This window comes from Physella acuta, unplaced genomic scaffold (genome assembly GCF_028476545.2).
Source record: "Physella acuta isolate Inbredline_101_S28 unplaced genomic scaffold, ASM2847654v3 ptg000813l, whole genome shotgun sequence".
Classification (NCBI taxonomy): domain Eukaryota; kingdom Metazoa; phylum Mollusca; class Gastropoda; family Physidae; genus Physella; species Physella acuta.
In genome coordinates, this window is record NW_026732331.1 from 102445 (window position 1) to 120192 (window position 17748).

At 41.8% G+C, this 17748-nt stretch overlaps 1 protein-coding gene across 1 annotated transcript in view; it reads left to right on the forward strand.

The window, feature by feature from the left end:
- Positions 1-17202, forward strand: part of LOC131951451 (uncharacterized) — a 61555-nt gene extending 44353 nt beyond the window's left edge. The window contains exons 4-11 of the mRNA XM_059313868.1: positions 2812-2892; positions 3705-3753; positions 5191-5248; positions 6501-6601; positions 6998-7073; positions 7338-7405; positions 7557-7731; positions 15276-17202. Coding sequence (XP_059169851.1) covers positions 2812-2892; positions 3705-3753; positions 5191-5248; positions 6501-6601; positions 6998-7073; positions 7338-7405; positions 7557-7731; positions 15276-15433 — 766 coding nt within the window. The 3' untranslated portion in view covers positions 15434-17202. The remainder of the gene's footprint in view (positions 1-2811; positions 2893-3704; positions 3754-5190; positions 5249-6500; positions 6602-6997; positions 7074-7337; positions 7406-7556; positions 7732-15275) is intronic.
- Positions 17203-17748: the final 546 nt, after the last annotated feature.

Below are 17748 nucleotides of genomic sequence, written 5' to 3' on the forward strand. Positions count from 1 at the left end.
ATCACGGCGCCCCACGTTTTTGCTCGCTTATAGTAGAGTGATCGCTTGCATTATTGTGATGTAGGGCCTATAGCATTTATTTTCTACTTTTTAGTTCAATCAGAAAACGTGGGTTTTTTAAAACTTTTTTAATGATTATTATTTTCTACTTTTTAGTGTTTGTCTGTTTGTTTGCATGTAAATCTTGCTATCGATTTTATCTTTTCGATTTTTTTTTGGGTAAACGAAGACAACTCGTAAAAAGACAACTCGTAAAAAGACAACTCGTAAAAAGACAACTCGTAAAAAGACAACTCGTAAAAAACACGTTGTTTGAATACGTTACTGACTAGAACACATAGATTTGAACCCGTGTCGAGTGGGATAGCAATCGTGTGCCCAACCACTCGACCATATCGTCTCCCCCAAACTGGCCTACCTCCTGTAAGTTTAAACTCGGTTCAAGCTAAATTCTCTGCCCCTAAGCCTGTGGCGACATGTGATCGTTCGCTTCACTGCGCGCGAGGTACGCGTCGCTGGTTTTTTTTCTAATGGCTAGCAGAGGAGAATTATATATATAGATTATATAGCGGTCTAAAATGCTCAATAAAATGTTTCCATTGATCAATTTAGTAATAATAACAATTGAATATTCAATGGTCATCCAAAAGAAAGCTTCCCTGAAAATTTCAGCGCGCTAGCTAACTGGGAAGTGCCAGAAATTTCGATCGCAAGATTTGATTGGAAAGACAAACAAACACACAAACAGAGAAAGCAAGTTAAAGAAAACGTGGGAAAAACCCCGTTCACTACACTATTGACCCCACAAAAAAAACTATCCACTACACTACTGACCCCACCCATAAAACACCTGTCTACTACTCTACTGACCCCACCCATAAAACCCCTGTCCACTACACTACTGACCCCACCCATAAAACCCCTATCCACTACACTACTGACCCCACCCATAAAACACCTGTCTACTACTCTACTGACCCCACCCATAAAACCCCTGTACATTACACTACTGACCCCACCCATAAAACCCCTGTCCATTACACTACTGACCCCACCCATAAAACCCCTATCCAATACACTACTGACCCCACCCACAAAACCCCTGTCCAATACACTACTGACCCCACCCATAAAACCCCTGTCCATTACACTACTGACCCCACCCATAAAACTCCTATCCACTACACTACTGACCCCACCCATAAAACCCCTGTCCACTACACTACTGACCCCACCCATAAAACCCCTGTCCACTACTCTACTGACCCCACCCATAAAAACCCTATCCACTACTGAATACTGACCCCACCCATAAAACCCCTGTCCACTACACTACTGACCCCACCCATAAAACACCTGTCTACTACTCTACTGACCCCACCCATAAAACCCCTGTCCACTACACTACTGACCCCACCCATAAAACCCCTGTCCACTACACTACTGACCCACCCATAAAACCCCTATCCAATACACTACTGACCCCACCCATAAAAACCCTATCCACTACTGAATACTGACCCCACCCATAAAACCCCTGTCCACTACACTACTGACCCCACCCATAAAACACCTGTCTACTACTCTACTGACCCCACCCATAAAACCCCTGTCCACTACACTACTGACCCCACCCATAAAACCCCTGTCCACTACACTACTGACCCACCCATAAAACCCCTGTCCACTACACTACTGACCCCACCCATAAAACCCCTGTCCACTACACTACTGACCCACCCATAAAACCCCTATCCAATACACTACTGACCCCACCTATAAAACCCATAACACTACACTACTGACCCACCCTATCCAATACACTACTGACCCTACCCATAAAACCCCTGTCCACTACACTACTGACCCCACCCATAAAACCCCTGTCCACTACACTGCTAAACCCACCGATAAAGCCCCTGTCCACTACTGACCCCACCCATAAAACCCCTGTCCACTACACGACTGACCCAACCCATAAAATCCTTGTCCACTACACTACTGACTCCACACCTGTCCATTACCCCACCACCTCAGAAAATGACACGAATTTAAACAATGTCCAAATCCCGAGGCGCCCCCCCCCCCCCCCCCCTTGAGCGCGGATTTGGCCAGAAAACACAAACCTGCCAGAAAATAACAAGCCGAGATTTGCGATGTGATCGCCAAATGTTTCACTCAGTTGCCACACGACTGTGTTGGGCTGGAGTGTCTTGTCCCAACCCCCAACCCCATCCCACCCAACCCTCCATCCCATCGCGTGTGTTGGATTAGAGAGAGACCGCATTAATTCAGTTCTCCCACGTGACAGATCTGCAATCAGTTGATCCAAATCTTGGCAAACGAAAACATACCTGGCAACAAACTCGTTTTAAAAACGCTTTGAAATATGAATCGTTTAGCTCTCGCATTTTCCAAAAAATAAGAAAACGGTTAACAAGCTTGCTAATTAAAGTGTACTCTCTTAGCAAAGCTCAATTATATTTTGATCCAGATTTATTTCAAAGAAAAACTTTGAAGTGAACATCTTTTCCCGAGTATTTTTAAACTCTTTAAGATAAACAATTAACACATTTCTTTTTAGCCTGTTTTCTCTAACTGCATAAAATCAAGTTCCATAATCCATTTTTTTCTCCACCTACACAATCCAAGTTCCATAATCCATGCATTTATCTCTACCTACACATTAACAAGTTCCATAATCCATTTACTTCTCTCTACATTCACAATAACAAGTTCCATAATCCATTTCTTTCTTTCCACCTACACAATATCAAGTTCCATAATCGATTTATTTCTCTCTATCTACAGAATATCAAGTTCCATAATCCATTTATTCCAAAGAAAACCTCTCAAAGATAACGAGTTAGGGGTCCTTCAAGATCACGTCAGGTAAATGTCACGTTGTGTTTTCACGTGACCAATAAACTCACGTGAAGTCATCAAAAGCGTAGTCATATTCCTACATTTCATCTGAGACAGTTGAAAATCCGGAGAAGTATTTTACAGCTCTATTTAAAGTTTTAACCAAAAACTATCGTGACAGTGGGGATAAAAAACTACTTACATTTTGCTTTGTTTTTGTTTATTAAATTTAAGCTAAAATTGGAATATCTTGAGCTTTAAATAATTTTTTGTAAATTGTAATACAAATGGACCAGTATATTAATACTTGTTAAATATTTTGTAAATTTACAATTTGGGTTTGAAAAAGACTAGCGGGATGAATATTTCTGATGAATGGGAGGGTGTGTGTGTGGGTGGGTGGGGGGGGGGGGGTTGTGGTGTAGGGGAGAGGTAAATGTCCACAAACGAGAGAAGTGATTTATGGCTCTAATTCTGTCTACAGTATAGACCTTCTCCCACATGTTCAACGAAATTTTCATCATCAGATGTAGCCATTGTTTGTTTGGTTTCCACGAGAAACTGCCAAATGATTTTTGTTTATCTGATTTCACTCAGTTTGCCCCGCCCCCTTTCCAAGTTATGCAGTTTAGATTTGGTACTGTCAGGATGCTGTTATGAGCAACAGACTATTTTCTTGGCATCAGACTTTTTCAAATAACAAGCTTTTATTTTATTTTTTAAATTTTATTTTTTTAAATAGACTTAAAATGAGACATTTTAAAAATATCAGACTAGTAAATCACCAAACAAAATGTTTAAAACAGACTTTTTAAAGGCAGACATTTTTGTCTCCACAGATTTTTGATCAACTCTGAAGCTGGTGGACTGGTACACGAATATTACAAAGTAGGTCAACTGTCAACACGCATTGGTGTGATACCAGGTGTTAAGTTACCTGGTCACTGGTGTGATACCAGGTGTTAAGTTACCTGGTCATTGGTGTGATACCAGGTGTTAAGTTATCTGGTCACTGGTGTGATACCAGGTGTTAAGTTACCTGGTCACTGGTGTAATACCAGGTGTTAAGTTACCTGGTCCAGATGTGATACCAGGTGTTAAGTTACCTGGTCACTGGTGTGATACCAGGTGTTAAGTTACCTGGTCCAGATGTGATACCAGGTGTTAAGTTACCTGGTCACTGGTGTAATACCAGGTGTTAAGTTACCTGGTCCAGATGTGATACCAGGTGTTAAGTTACCTGGTCATTGGTGTGATACCAGGTGTTAAGTTACCTGGTCACTGGTGTGATACCAGGTGTTAAGTTACCTGGTCACTGGTGTGATACCAGGTGTTAAGTTACCTGGTCACTGGTGTGATACCAGGTGTTAAGTTACCTGGTCACTGGTGTGATACCAGGTGTTAAGTTACCTGGTCCAGGTGTGATACCAGGTGTTAAGTTACCTGGTCACTGGTGTGATACCAGGTGTTAAGTTACCTGGTCATTGGTGTGATACCAGGTGTTAAGTTATCTGGTCCAGGTGTGATACCAGGTGTTAAGTTACCTGGTCACTGGTGTGATACCAGGTGTTAAGTTACCTGGTCACTGGTGTAATACCAGGTGTTAAGTTACCTGGTCCAGATGTGATACCAGGTGTTAAGTTACCTGGTCACTGGTGTGATACCAGGTGTTAAGTTACCTGGTCATTGGTGTGATACCAGGTGTTAAGTTACCTGGTCCAGATGTGATACCAGGTGTTAAGTTACCTGGTCACTGGTGTGATACCAGGTGTTAAGTTACCTGGTCACTGGTGTGATACCAGGTGTTAAGTTACCTGGTCCAGATGTGATACCAGGTGTTAAGTTACCTGGTCACTGGTGTGATACCAGGTGTTAAGTTACCTGGTCATTGGTGTGATACCAGGTGTTAAGTTACCTGGTCACTGGTGTGATACCAGGTGTTAAGTTACCTGGTCACTGGTGTGATACCAGGTGTTAAGTTACCTGGTCCAGGTGTGATACCAGGTGTTAAGTTACCTGGTCACTGGTGTAATGCCAGGTGTTAAGTTACCTGGTCACTGGTGTGATACCAGGTGTTAAGTTACCTGGTCCATATGTGATACCAGGTGTTAAGTTACCTGGTCACTGGTGTGATACCAGGTGTTAAGTTACCTGGTCACTGGTGTGATACCAGGTGTTAAGTTACCTGGTCACTGGTGTGATACCAGGTGTTAAGTTACCTGGTCCAGATGTGATCCCGGTGTTAAGTTACCTGGTCCAGGTCTGATACAAGGTGTTGAGTTACCTGGTCATTGATGTATGAAATGTTGATGTTTTCTACCCCAGGATCAGTTGCTGCGGAAAGGCATGATTATACTGAGAGAGAAGATAAAAAACGAACAAGGTAAGACAACAGGATGTTCAACATTATTTTGTATAGATCTTTAACATGCAAGTTTGTATTTGTGGTGGGATTTTCTACCACCACCACCAATAACATTACTCAATATCAACATCAACAGCACCAATAGATTTGTGGTCATCATCATCTATTGTGTGCGTGTCCGTTGGTGTGTAAGGTCATCACTCAAGTGCGCTCACACCACGGGGCGCACGGTGTGTGGCACTTGACCTGCAAACAAATGCAGGGAAAAATAAACAGCTGGCACATGCCTAAACATTGTAATCCATCACAGAGGTAACTAGCGCGGGCCGGGGTGCTGGTGATATGTAGATTAAAACAATGCGTGCACATTTCGCATGATGTAGCAATTTCATTGCTTGTTCTGTCATATTTAAAAACAAAAAAAAACAGTTTTAGCATTAATCGTGTAATGGTGGTAAGGGGGGAGGGGGGGGGGGGGGGGGGGTGAGCAGCCAACGCGATCACCACAGCCTACAAATTGATTGTGGAGATTTTTAGGGCCCCAGATTTTTTTACACACTACTTCTTAGTACACGAATTCCTGGATCTTTTTGTTTAAATCATTGATGTCTAGATGTTGATCGCGCAACTAGAGAAAGGTGAACTGCTATATCGTGGTAGTTTAGGGCTAGTTGGGCTCACTTATGGTAGTGAATCCATGGGCAGAGAGCTTTGTCCAGAGAAAGTTTTCAGAGTCTCATTTGTCTCTGTCTTGCGTTTGTCGGGGGTTTATTTCTAATTTTACCGTCGGGAATTTTTTTTCCTTTCTATTTTGAAAGTTGCAATACACGACAACGCCATTCCATTGTTTTGAAGGAAATTTGATTCAATTACTATAATTAGCTAGCCTTGGCCTGAGTGAAAGGCGGAAAAGGAAAGTTCCCAGCGTGCAATTAAAGTATCGTCTTTCTCTGGGAATCCCAGTTCATTTCAAGGCCCGTGGTTCTTGGAATAGAAATGAAAAAACAAGACTGTCTGTTTTTAATGGAGGAATCCAACTCAGTGTTTCTTTCAGACTTTTTTCTAGGGAGGGACGGGACACTGGTAAAAGTAAATATTTTCTAATTAAATTCTAATTCGTAGACTTGCTGCGGGGGGGGGGGGGGGGGGGGCTAACAGATAACTGAAAGAAACACAGATCCAACTTCCCACTCAACCCCTTCCTCCACAAATATTGAAAGCAACAACAGATTACTTGACAGAACTTTTAAAACTAACGGAATCATTTCAGGACTGGAACTTCTGAAACAACTGGGAGAGACCTGGGATTATTTTTTTAAAGAAATTCTTCCCATCCTGCAGGCCATCTTGTACCCACTTACGTCATCTCTGGTATGTCCAGTGCTTTTGTTTTTTTAATAGGCACAGTTACAATAGATACATGCACTGTTACAACTTTCAACTTTGTTGTATTTTTATATTACAACATCAAGCCGAGTTCCCTTTCCCCTTAGTGCCTTAGATGCCCTAACCTTAGATGCCCTAATCTTAAATGCCCTAAAACACATTGCTAAGTTGTAGGCCTACCTCGCAATTGTAAACAAAACGATTTTCATTTTTGAAGATACACAAAAAAGAAGCCTAAGCTTCACCCCCCCCCCCACTTCACCAGGTATATAGTCATAACTCCCCCTCCACGAGGTGCATGGTATCGGTAATGTGCGTCCTTCTATCTGAGGGTAAACATAAACATTTGTTTCAATCCATTATTTTTCTACATTTGACTAGGGTAAAGATGAAACCGTTCGATCTCTGTCTCTGCTGGCTTTCAGAAATATTGTTGTCTTGAAGGTCAGCATAAAAGGTTTGTGTTGTTATTTTTTTTTCTTGACTAGTCTTTGCATGGACATTTTTCAAAAAGTTGTTTTATATAATACGTAATCTGTATTTGTCAAGGGACACAACTAAGATAATACGTAGACCCAAAGTAAAGAACTCAGCATTACTGTTCTTTTATTTAATTGAGTTATCGCAGTTATATTAGGAAAGGGTGGATTTTACTTAGGTTTAGTTATATAATGAGGTGTTTGTTTGTACAATTTTAAGAATAAAATTATCTGCTTTACAGAAGCCTTAGACTCTGTTAGTAAAAACGAGTATCCCTCAAGTATACAACAGATGCTTTTAGTTTTACAGGTAAATTACAGATATTTCTATATTTTTACATTTTAAAAATTGTGTATGTAGGTCTATACACAGTTTAGTATTTAGCTTATATTATTTTTATAACCAAACAATATAGAACTTCTAAAAAAGTTTAAAATAAAATTTTAACTTTATTTTTCAGAGTATCCAGGACAATGTATTTCTCTCAGAGAACCAGTTTTTGTTGGAAAAATTGGTAGCACGTGTTGTGTGTCCTTATCTAGGTCAGCGAGGTGTCTATGAGGGCAGTCCAGATCCCGTAATCAAAGTGAAGTTAAAACCAATTCCATTCAACATCCCAAGTGTCATTGTCTCAGGTCAGTATGGAAATCATAAGTCATAGAAATTTAGATAGAAATCATAAGCTATAGAGGTTTAGATGAAAATCATAGGAATTCAGATAGAAATAATAAGTCATAGAAATTCAGATAGAAATAATAAGTCATAGGAATTCAGATAGAAATAATAAGTCATAGAAATTCAGATAGAAATAATAAGTCATTGGAATTCAGAGGGAAATTATAAGTCTAAAAATTCAGAAGGAAATTAGAAGTGATAGAAGATCAGGCTAAAAATAATTAATGTTTGCACTAAGAATACTCAGTAATCAAATGCCATCTAACAAAACAAACTCACTATAATTTAAATATACAAAATACACAAACACTTCTAATAACTTAAACGAGCTGACCCGCGACGTAGCATACGCGGTTATTTAGTTAAATTCCTATTTTTCAGTCATTCATAATTTGTGAATTCGACACTACCAACGTTGCGACTGAAATTATTTTGCTTATCAGTAGCTCGTTAAGGACGATAACCCCCACCCCCCTCCTTTCCCCAACCCTACCCCCCCCCTTTCCCCCCCCCCCCCCCATGAAAGCAGCCTCCGCTTAGTTACCTCCCCTAAGTTTAAAAACGTTTCAAACTAAATTATCTGCCCATAATAGCCTTCACTTAACCCGGCTCTACGATTGTAAACATTTAGCGTGAACCACAGTTCACCAGACCATGTGGGGTGGGGGTGGTGGGGAGGGTGCTTACAGCTTGGTGTTTTCTAGGGTCTCCAAGAAGAGAATTATATATATATGTAACGAGTCCCCGAGTCTATCCTGCCGACAACGCCAAATGTAACGAGTCTCTGGCTACCCTGGCGACAACGCCAAATGTGACCTTCCCGAGTCTAACCACTCATTCCACACAACATTGACCACAGCATAGATACTCGAAGATGCAGGTTCATTATTGATCCTTTTATTACATGAATCAAAGAATGCTTCACAATAATATAATGAATCAAGAGAGATGTTTCACAATAATAGTCTGAATCAACGGACCCCCAACAGTCCTCACTAGGCTTCATCTAACTGAATACACATGTCTAACGTCCTTCTTAACACAATATAACCAACGTGGTACTGCCACACAGACTCACTGAGAGAGAGAGACTGACTGCCTGACTGACTGACCGACCGACTGACTGAGAGAGACTGACTTTCTGAGAGACCTCGAGCTCAGCCGTCCCCTTCCTTATATCCCCTTCATAATCGTACTCATATTCGGTCCTATCATAATCGTAATTGTAATCGATTCTAATCGTTACATCAGACTGTTAATTACGCCGCTTCTGTCGTACCGTCCGATTTTAATAAGCCACCTGCATCCTGTCACATCAAAGTTGACAGACCGTCTTTCGTATCGCTTCCCGAGATATTACGCCTTGGCATCAGCCAACACCTGCACTGTGACGTCAGACTGTAACACGTTATGTCTCTTGGTAACTTCCCCTAGTTACATCCACCCCTGCCTTTTTTTGTGTGTTATCAACCACAAACAACGCTTGGCAGGTGCAGTCCTTCAAAGTCCATCGCACCACCGTAAAAAAAAAAATCCATTGTTCCACTCACTGTCAATGTCGTCACATTCGTATAAGATTGACAGTTATCCCTATTTCACATATCCAATGTGTCTACATCATCTTCCTCAGACACAAAACAGTTCTAGAATTCACATCCACCTTTTTTCGTTTGGTGCCTTCACCAGTTCACTTTTATGACTTTTTGAACAGTCTGTTTTCATACCAGCGCGACCATGAAAGAATTGATGGTTGCTGACAAAAAATTTCGTATTCTTTCTGTTTCTCAAACTTCTCCGCGGACCACTTATCTGATGGTCTACTGTCTCTCTGCTTTTGGAGGGACCGGGATCCTCCTTGTTGCCGGTATCCTCCCCTTGTGTATCGCTGTTGCGCTGTTGATGGTGACATGGTTCCGGGATGGGTATGTGAATTTCCGTTATAGTTTCCGGTTCCCTAATTGTCTTGGATTTCCTTGTGTGTAACTGCTCTTCTTGACTATGACAATATTTCTTTAATTGAGCAATATTCGCCCACCGATCCGGTTTGGTGTGATCGATGGGTCTTATCTTAAAGGGGCCACCTGCTACTTTAGGCATCTCCACGACTTGCCATATCTCCTGTCCCCAGAGATCGTGGATTTTGTTTCTGCCTAACGGGTGGCTACGCAGTAATACCCTGTCGTTCAGTTTGAGTGGCGGGTCCTTTGTCTGTACCGGCGGTTCCCTTCGCCGTGCTTCATGTTCTAGTCTTTCCTGTACTACCCTGTACATTTCTCTAATTCGTCTCATATGTTCATTCACATATTCCAGTGCAGTGTATGAGCCAGTCATACTCTCCTTTTTTCCTAGGAACAAGTCAAGGGGGAGTCGAGCCTCCCGTCCGAACAGCAACATGTATGGCGAAAAGCCGGTTGTGGCATGGGGTGTGCAGTTGTATAGATATACCAACTCTGGGAGAAAATCAGGCCAACGTTTTTTCTGTTCAGGTTCTAGAGTACGCAGCAAATCATGCATGCTGCGGTTGAACCGCTCGCACTGTCCGTTTCCTTTCGGATTAAATGTGGTTGTTCTAGATTTGTTGATCCCGTAGTGGCTGCACAGTTGGTTAATTACTTCTGACTCGAAGGCCCTTCCTTGGTCAGAGTGTAATTGTCTTGGTATGCCATATTTGATGAACCAATGTTCTATTAAGACCTTTGCCACTGTTTTGGCAGTCTGATCTCGTGTGGGCACCGCCACAGTCCATTTGGTGAAAACATCAGTCATTACCAACACATGTTCCGTCCCATCCGATGATTGCTCCAACGACGTAAAGTCCATAGCCACAATCTCTAGTGGTTTTGTCGCTAATAGGTGTCCCGATGGCTGTCTCATTTTGACAACTGGCATTTTCGCATGCTGACACCTCACACAAGCCTCACAATGGCGTTTGACCTCCATTTCCATATTGGGCCAGTAACACCTTCGTCGTAATATTTTGTGCGTCCTGTCCTGACCCTGGTGTCCTGCCCTGTCATGTGCCAACCTTAGCACTTCTTCTCGTAATTGTCCAGGCACCACCACCTGGTGTATTGTCCCATCAATTTGGTCATGAATTCTCCGCATGAGAACACCATCCTTTATACTGAGACGGTCCCACTGACTCAGTATTTTCTTTGTTTCTCGACCAAATTGTTCTCTTTCCCTTCTTCCTGGGAATTTTTGTTCCTGGACGTGTTTCAACAGCGGCTGTAAGCCACTATCCGTTCTCTGGGCATCTCTTATTTCTTTGTGATTAAGGCAACTAAAATCACCAATGTCCATATGTCCGGGCTCTGTGGAAATGTGCTCCACCCCGGTCTGTCCGTTCTGCCTCACTTGCACCCCGTGAGGGATATCTGTTGACGCTCTGACCTCACATATTCCTGTCAGCGTTTCTTCCTCATCGCCCGGTCTCTCGTAAGGATTCCTTGATAAGGCGTCCGCATTGCCATTGGACCGCCCCGGGCGATATTTTATCTCTAGGTCAAAGAGTGCCAATTCTGCTGCCCATCGCTGTTCGATGGATCCCAACTTTGCTGTCTTTAGGTGACTCAAGGGGTTATTGTCAGTGTATACCACACATTTAGCACCTAATAGATAGTCCCTGAATTTTTCCGTCACAGCCCATTTTAATGTCAAAAGTTCTAGTTTCCTGGCGCTGTAATTTGTCATGTTCTTCTCTGATTCCTTCAGAGCTCGACTGGCATAAGCAATAACCCTGAAGCCTTGCTTTTGTTGTTGTGATAGCACAGCTCCCAGACCTTTAGAGCTGGCGTCAATTTCTAGCCGAAATGGTTTGTCAAAGTCTGCGTATCCTAATATCGGCGCCTCTGTCAAAGCCTTTTTCAGTAGCTTAAACGAGTTCAGGCATTCCTCAGTCCATAATTCACCTATCCGTTGTGTTTTACCTTTCTTTTTCTCCTTACTGTGTTTCTTTGTCATTTTGTTTACCAAGTCATGCAATGGTGCGGCAATTTTTGCAAAACCAGGCACAAATTTTCTATAATAGGAAGCAAAGCCCAAGAATGATCTGACCTCTACTGTAGTTGTTGGCTGTTTCCATTCTTTAACAGCTGCAATTTTATCTGGGTCAGTGGCGATGCCATCCGACGAAATCACGTAACCCAAAAAATGTACCGATTTCAGACCGAAGCAGCATTTGTCTGGGTTCAGCTTTACTCCTATCTCCCTAAGACGGAGAAACACTTGTTCTAATCTTTCTAGATGGTCCTCCCAAGTTTTTGAATAAACTAGTATATCATCCAAGTACCAACATTATTTGAAATAGAAAGTCACTCATAGCACTCTGCATTACTCGCTGGAATGTAGCAGGTGCATTAGTTAGACCAAACGGCATACGGGTCCACTCGTACAGTCCCAGTGGAGAAATAAATGCAGTCTTATGTTGATCGTTGGGGTGCATGGCCACTTGGTGGTAGCCACTAGCCAAATCCAAGGTAGAAAAAAATCTTGCTCCCCCCAACGCATCAAGACATTCATCAATACGAGGCAAGGGGAATGCATCCCTTCTTGTGATATTGTTCAATTTCCGGTAATCACAACACAGTCTTATCTCCCCTGACTTCTTTTTTACCACTACTATCGGTGCCGCATACGGGCTCGTGCTGGTTGTAATAATTCCCTTTTTTAGTAGATCGTTCAGGTGTGCCTTCACCGCAGAGTAGTGACTCGGTGGTAATCTTCGATAAGGTTGCGCCACCGGCTTGTCTTGTAGTAAGGGTATCTGGTGTTTTATTACTTCCGTGTAACCCAAATCACCCTCGTACGAGGCAAATATATCCCTGTACTTATTCAACAATTCATTTAGTTTTGGGTCCTCAGTTTCCGGGAATGTATATGATCGGCCATCCTCTTTCTTCACCTCGGCCGTCACATTGACCGACCTAACTGTTACTTCATTACTGCTGGTATTGCTCAGTTCGATGCACTGTGCCGACCTTTGTACCTCGACGTTCTGTGGTACTCCTACCAGAGTATTAGGCGGTATAAAAATTTCCTCATCCAAAACATTTGCCACTAATCCTTGAACTAGTCCATTTTCCGCTGATGTGTATGTCCGCAGTAACACGACGCCTGCCCTCAGTGCGGCGCCACATGGTTCTATCATCACATCACCATTCACACTTCTATCCCCAATTTGTAATGTGATTGCCTTGACCGTGTTTGCCGGGACTGATATCCTTCCTCTGGTCTTGGCAAACCTGGCCAACTTGGATCCCCGACCTGGTGTGGTCGATCCGACAATATTTGTAAGAAATTCTGGCAACTGGCCAAGAATATTCATGCCCAACAGGCAAGGTATATTTGACACATTTGTCTCTAGGTTGTGTTTCGTAACGAACACCCCAACCTGCTTCAACCTATGTCCCGCCACCACGACATCCGCCAGAAAATAACCACCGTATGGAATGGTTAGTCCATTAGCTGCCGTCAGGCGCATGCATGTGTCAGACCTCAACCTATGGTCTTTTCCTTTCATCCATTTGGTGTAAAAATTTTCCGTGATTGTCGTCACCTGGGAGCCTGTATCCACAATTGCCTTCACCGCGATGTCCCCAATCGTAATCACCATTTCGGGACAGACTCCCATCATTTTGCTTCTTGGGCCATAACCTCGCCCCTCTGTAGCCTGGCCCTGCCTTACAGAGGACGACCGTTTCCCTGGCAGTACCGTGCCATATGTCCGGGTTGTGAACAGGACAAACAAATTGGTCGACCGTCAGCCGTCCACCGGAGTGATGGACCGGCGGGTCGCGGCCGTCCAACCTGTCTCTGTTTTGTACCGTTCTTTTCCTGATTCTCAGCTGTTGACCTGCTTTCTAACCTCTCCAATCTTTGGTTAACCTTATCCAGGTGGGCCAACAGTTGAGCCATCATGGTTTCCACCGTGCCGGTCCCCGTGGGTGGGGATTGTTCCTGTTCCGGCACAGAGACTTTGTCCACCGAACAGTTTGATTGGTCCTCATCCTCGGACCTGCGGATCGCTGAGTTCCTAACCTGAAGGAAGGTCAACTGCGGGTCTTTGTGGACCTCCTCTTTCAACTCTCTCCTTAAGATCGAGGTTGCTAGCCCCTCGATGAACTGGTCCCTCAGTAGGCGTACATCAATGTCAGGTGTTTTGCCCTTTACCGAATCAAAGGCCCTGTTTATTCGGTGTGAATACTCCATCACACTCTCCGCCATTCTCTGCTTTACGCCTACGAACCCCGATAGCAGTTGCGATCCCGACCGTCTCTCCCCAAAGGTCTCCATAATTAGATCCAACACCTTATCTGGATCTGATTGGACGGTTTTATCGTGGCATTTGACCTCTGCCCTAACCGTCTCTCCTATACTGCCCATCAGCAGTCTTAATCTTTCCTCTGGTGACATGTTTCTCGAGGCCCAGGCCGCTTTGACCTCCTCACTGAACCTGTTGGTTAAAGTTGGATCACCGTCCCCGTAAAATTTGTTAATGTGGGACTCTCTGGGCAGGACCACAATATGGGTCTGCTTCTCGTCCAGAGTAGACATTTTATTCCTTTAGTAAAAAAAAAAGAGTTCTTTCTTACCGTGTGTGTATGAAAAAATTTTCCTCGTTCCTCAATTTTCACTGTTCCTGAATGTCCGAATTCACACACACACTAAACACAGTTATGAACTAGGTTGACTATGGGTGCCTAAAGCGGCAAGTCTCGTTGAATTCATCCTGGTCGCAGCGCCAAATGTAACGAGTCCCCGAGTCTATCCTGCCGACAACGCCAAATGTAACGAGTCTCTGGCTACCCTGGCGACAACGCCAAATGTGACCTTCCCGAGTCTAACCACTCATTCCACACAACATTGACCACAGCATAGATACTCGAAGATGCAGGTTCATTATTGATCCTTTTATTACATGAATCAAAGAATGCTTCACAATAATATAATGAATCAAGAGAGATGTTTCACAATAATAGTCTGAATCAACGGACCCCCAACAGTCCTCACTAGGCTTCATCTAACTGAATACACATGTCTAACGTCCTTCTTAACACAATATAACCAACGTGGTACTGCCACACAGACTCACTGAGAGAGAGAGACTGACTGCCTGACTGACTGACCGACCGACTGACTGAGAGAGACTGACTTTCTGAGAGACCTCGAGCTCAGCCGTCCCCTTCCTTATATCCCCTTCATAATCGTACTCATATTCGGTCCTATCATAATCGTAATTGTAATCGATTCTAATCGTTACATCAGACTGTTAATTACGCCGCTTCTGTCGTACCGTCCGATTTTAATAAGCCACCTGCATCCTGTCACATCAAAGTTGACAGACCGTCTTTCGTATCGCTTCCCGAGATATTACGCCTTGGCATCAGCCAACACCTGCACTGTGACGTCAGACTGTAACACGTTATGTCTCTTGGTAACTTCCCCTAGTTACATATAGATATGCTTAAATGGCTAATCATTTCATGTTACTTTCAACTTCCAGACAACGACAAAATTCACAGCAAGTCTCCGTTTAAAATGGAAACTCCATCAAACTACTCCCCTGTGTCTTCACGTAAAGGACTGCAAGACGTGCGCAAACTCAAGCCAGTGTTGGAGCATATTTACGATGGTGGCAGACGGCATAGCATCATGTCATGACAATAAGATGACATCTAGGGACTACATGACATCACTGTATTATAAGTCAATGTGTATTTATAAATATTTAAGGATATGATATTTTATAAATATTGGAATATAAAGTATTGGCACTGTGACTGCTGGAATGGCAGTTATAGTACATAATTATTTTTGTACATGTATATATTTTACGGAAACTATATTATAACAATAATGTATAAATATAAAGCTATTTATAAATTACATACAATGTGTACACAATTTTCAGTGTAGTCTATTTTAAATGTCAAAATGATATCCTGAAAAATGAATTCATATGATATTCATCAATTATTTAACATTTTTTATTTGAATTAATTATTTGATGTTTACAATGGATGTGTAAATTTCTTCTAAAATGAACAAAACATTTTTAAGTATTTAAGATGGGGGAAATATGCTGGTTATGCTACAGTATTTGTATTAAAAATGCCTAGTCAAATTTGAGATGTGTTTTATGTGTACAATCAAATCTAACTTTAATAGTTTTTGGTCTGAACATGTTTGCACACAATTCGGTGGTTGAACTTGCTGCTAGGTAACTGTCATGTTGGATGTGGTCCATCACAGGTCAGTTTGACTAGGTGACCAGTGGATAACTGTCAGTTGGATATGTGATCCATCACTGGTCAGTGTGGCTAGAGGATAACTGCCATGTTGGATATGTGGTCCATCACTGGTCAGTGTGGCTAGGTGACCAGTGGATAACTGTCAGATGGATATGTGGTCAGTTCACTGGTCAGTGTAACAATAGGATAAAGAATCAAAAGAAAATCTTGAGCCCTGTGTTGGCTATTTTACCTGTCAACTAGCATTTCTCCATACAACAACCAGACAGCATTTGTAGGTTTCTAAATGCTAATCAATGGACAATTTTAGTTTTAGATATATGCAACATAAACTAAAAATGTGTTGAATTTTATTATATTTCACAATAAACATTAGTAGCCTTATGTTTGTACAATATTTAGCTTTAGATCTAAAATACATTTATCCCAACACAACAGTAGGTTTTTAGTTTCATTTAAAAAATAACTCAGCATTTTTTACTTACCATTCACATATTTAGAAGCATTACCCTAGCTGAAGTTCATACTTAAAAGTTAAATTTAAAAAAAACAGGTTTCCCTTTTTATTGAACTTCAACATTCTTTAGCCTCAAAATGGAACTAGTGAAGGTACACATCACACCTCGGCCTAGGCTAAAATGATATGACATGTTCTAAAAGTTATACAAACATACACTAGTTCTCTCCCCATTTCAGCATTTTTTTTGCCTATACACACCAGCTAATTTTATTCAATTGTATGATTTTAATCTCTTTGAAACATTCCATTGATCACTTTGTTTACATTATAATTTAGGTCCGTCATTTACTTCTACAGTGTGTAGCTTTACATCCACTAAATAAAATTGTGCTGAAGCCCTCTTTTACATGTCTCTAATCAGGCCTTGCTGGGCTGCTTATGGATAAATTAAATATGTTAACAACATCACATAACATGTTTATTGTTTATATTGAATACATCATATTATGTTTAAATTGCATTATACTGTGTTGTTTACATTACATCATACTGTATCGTTTACATTACATCATAGAATGTGTCTTGTTGTGATTAAGATGTCATTTGCTTAACCAAGACAAGCTCATTGATGGCTGTGATTTTGAACTGTTTTCTCCCAAGGAGTTAAAACCTTATATAAAAAACGTAGAAAAGATTTTAAACTGCTATATTTGAACTGTCCATTTAGAGCAGGGGTCTCCAAACTTTTCAGTCCGAGGGCCGCATTACCTATCAGATTTCAGTTCGGGGGCCAGTTTCTTCCAGGCATGTCTTTGAATTTTCTGGGCAAAGTTCCTCAGCCATCACCAACAAACGATTTCTCCTTGGACAAAAAGATCTCCGCGGGCCGGATGAGAGGACTTCGCGGGCCGCATCCGGCCCGCGGGCCGTAGTTTGGAGACCCCTGATTTAGAGTATAAACTACTCCATACTTGTAGGCTCTGTGTAATTGTGCTCTTCATGCCTATGCAAATGATCTTGACTGTGAATATGTTAACACTGCTAAAGTAATGTAAAATATTTTAAATAAACAAGAACTTTAAAAAAAGTAATGTTATTGTTTTTAATTGTATATATTGATATATATTTTTAATGTCAGATTTTAAAAACAAATTGCGAGATTAATATTATAATAACTTTTTTTTTAAGTTTAATGAAATTATCAAATCATAATTATTCGTTGTGACTAACTAAATAAACAAAGATTTCACTTTTTTCTTACTTGG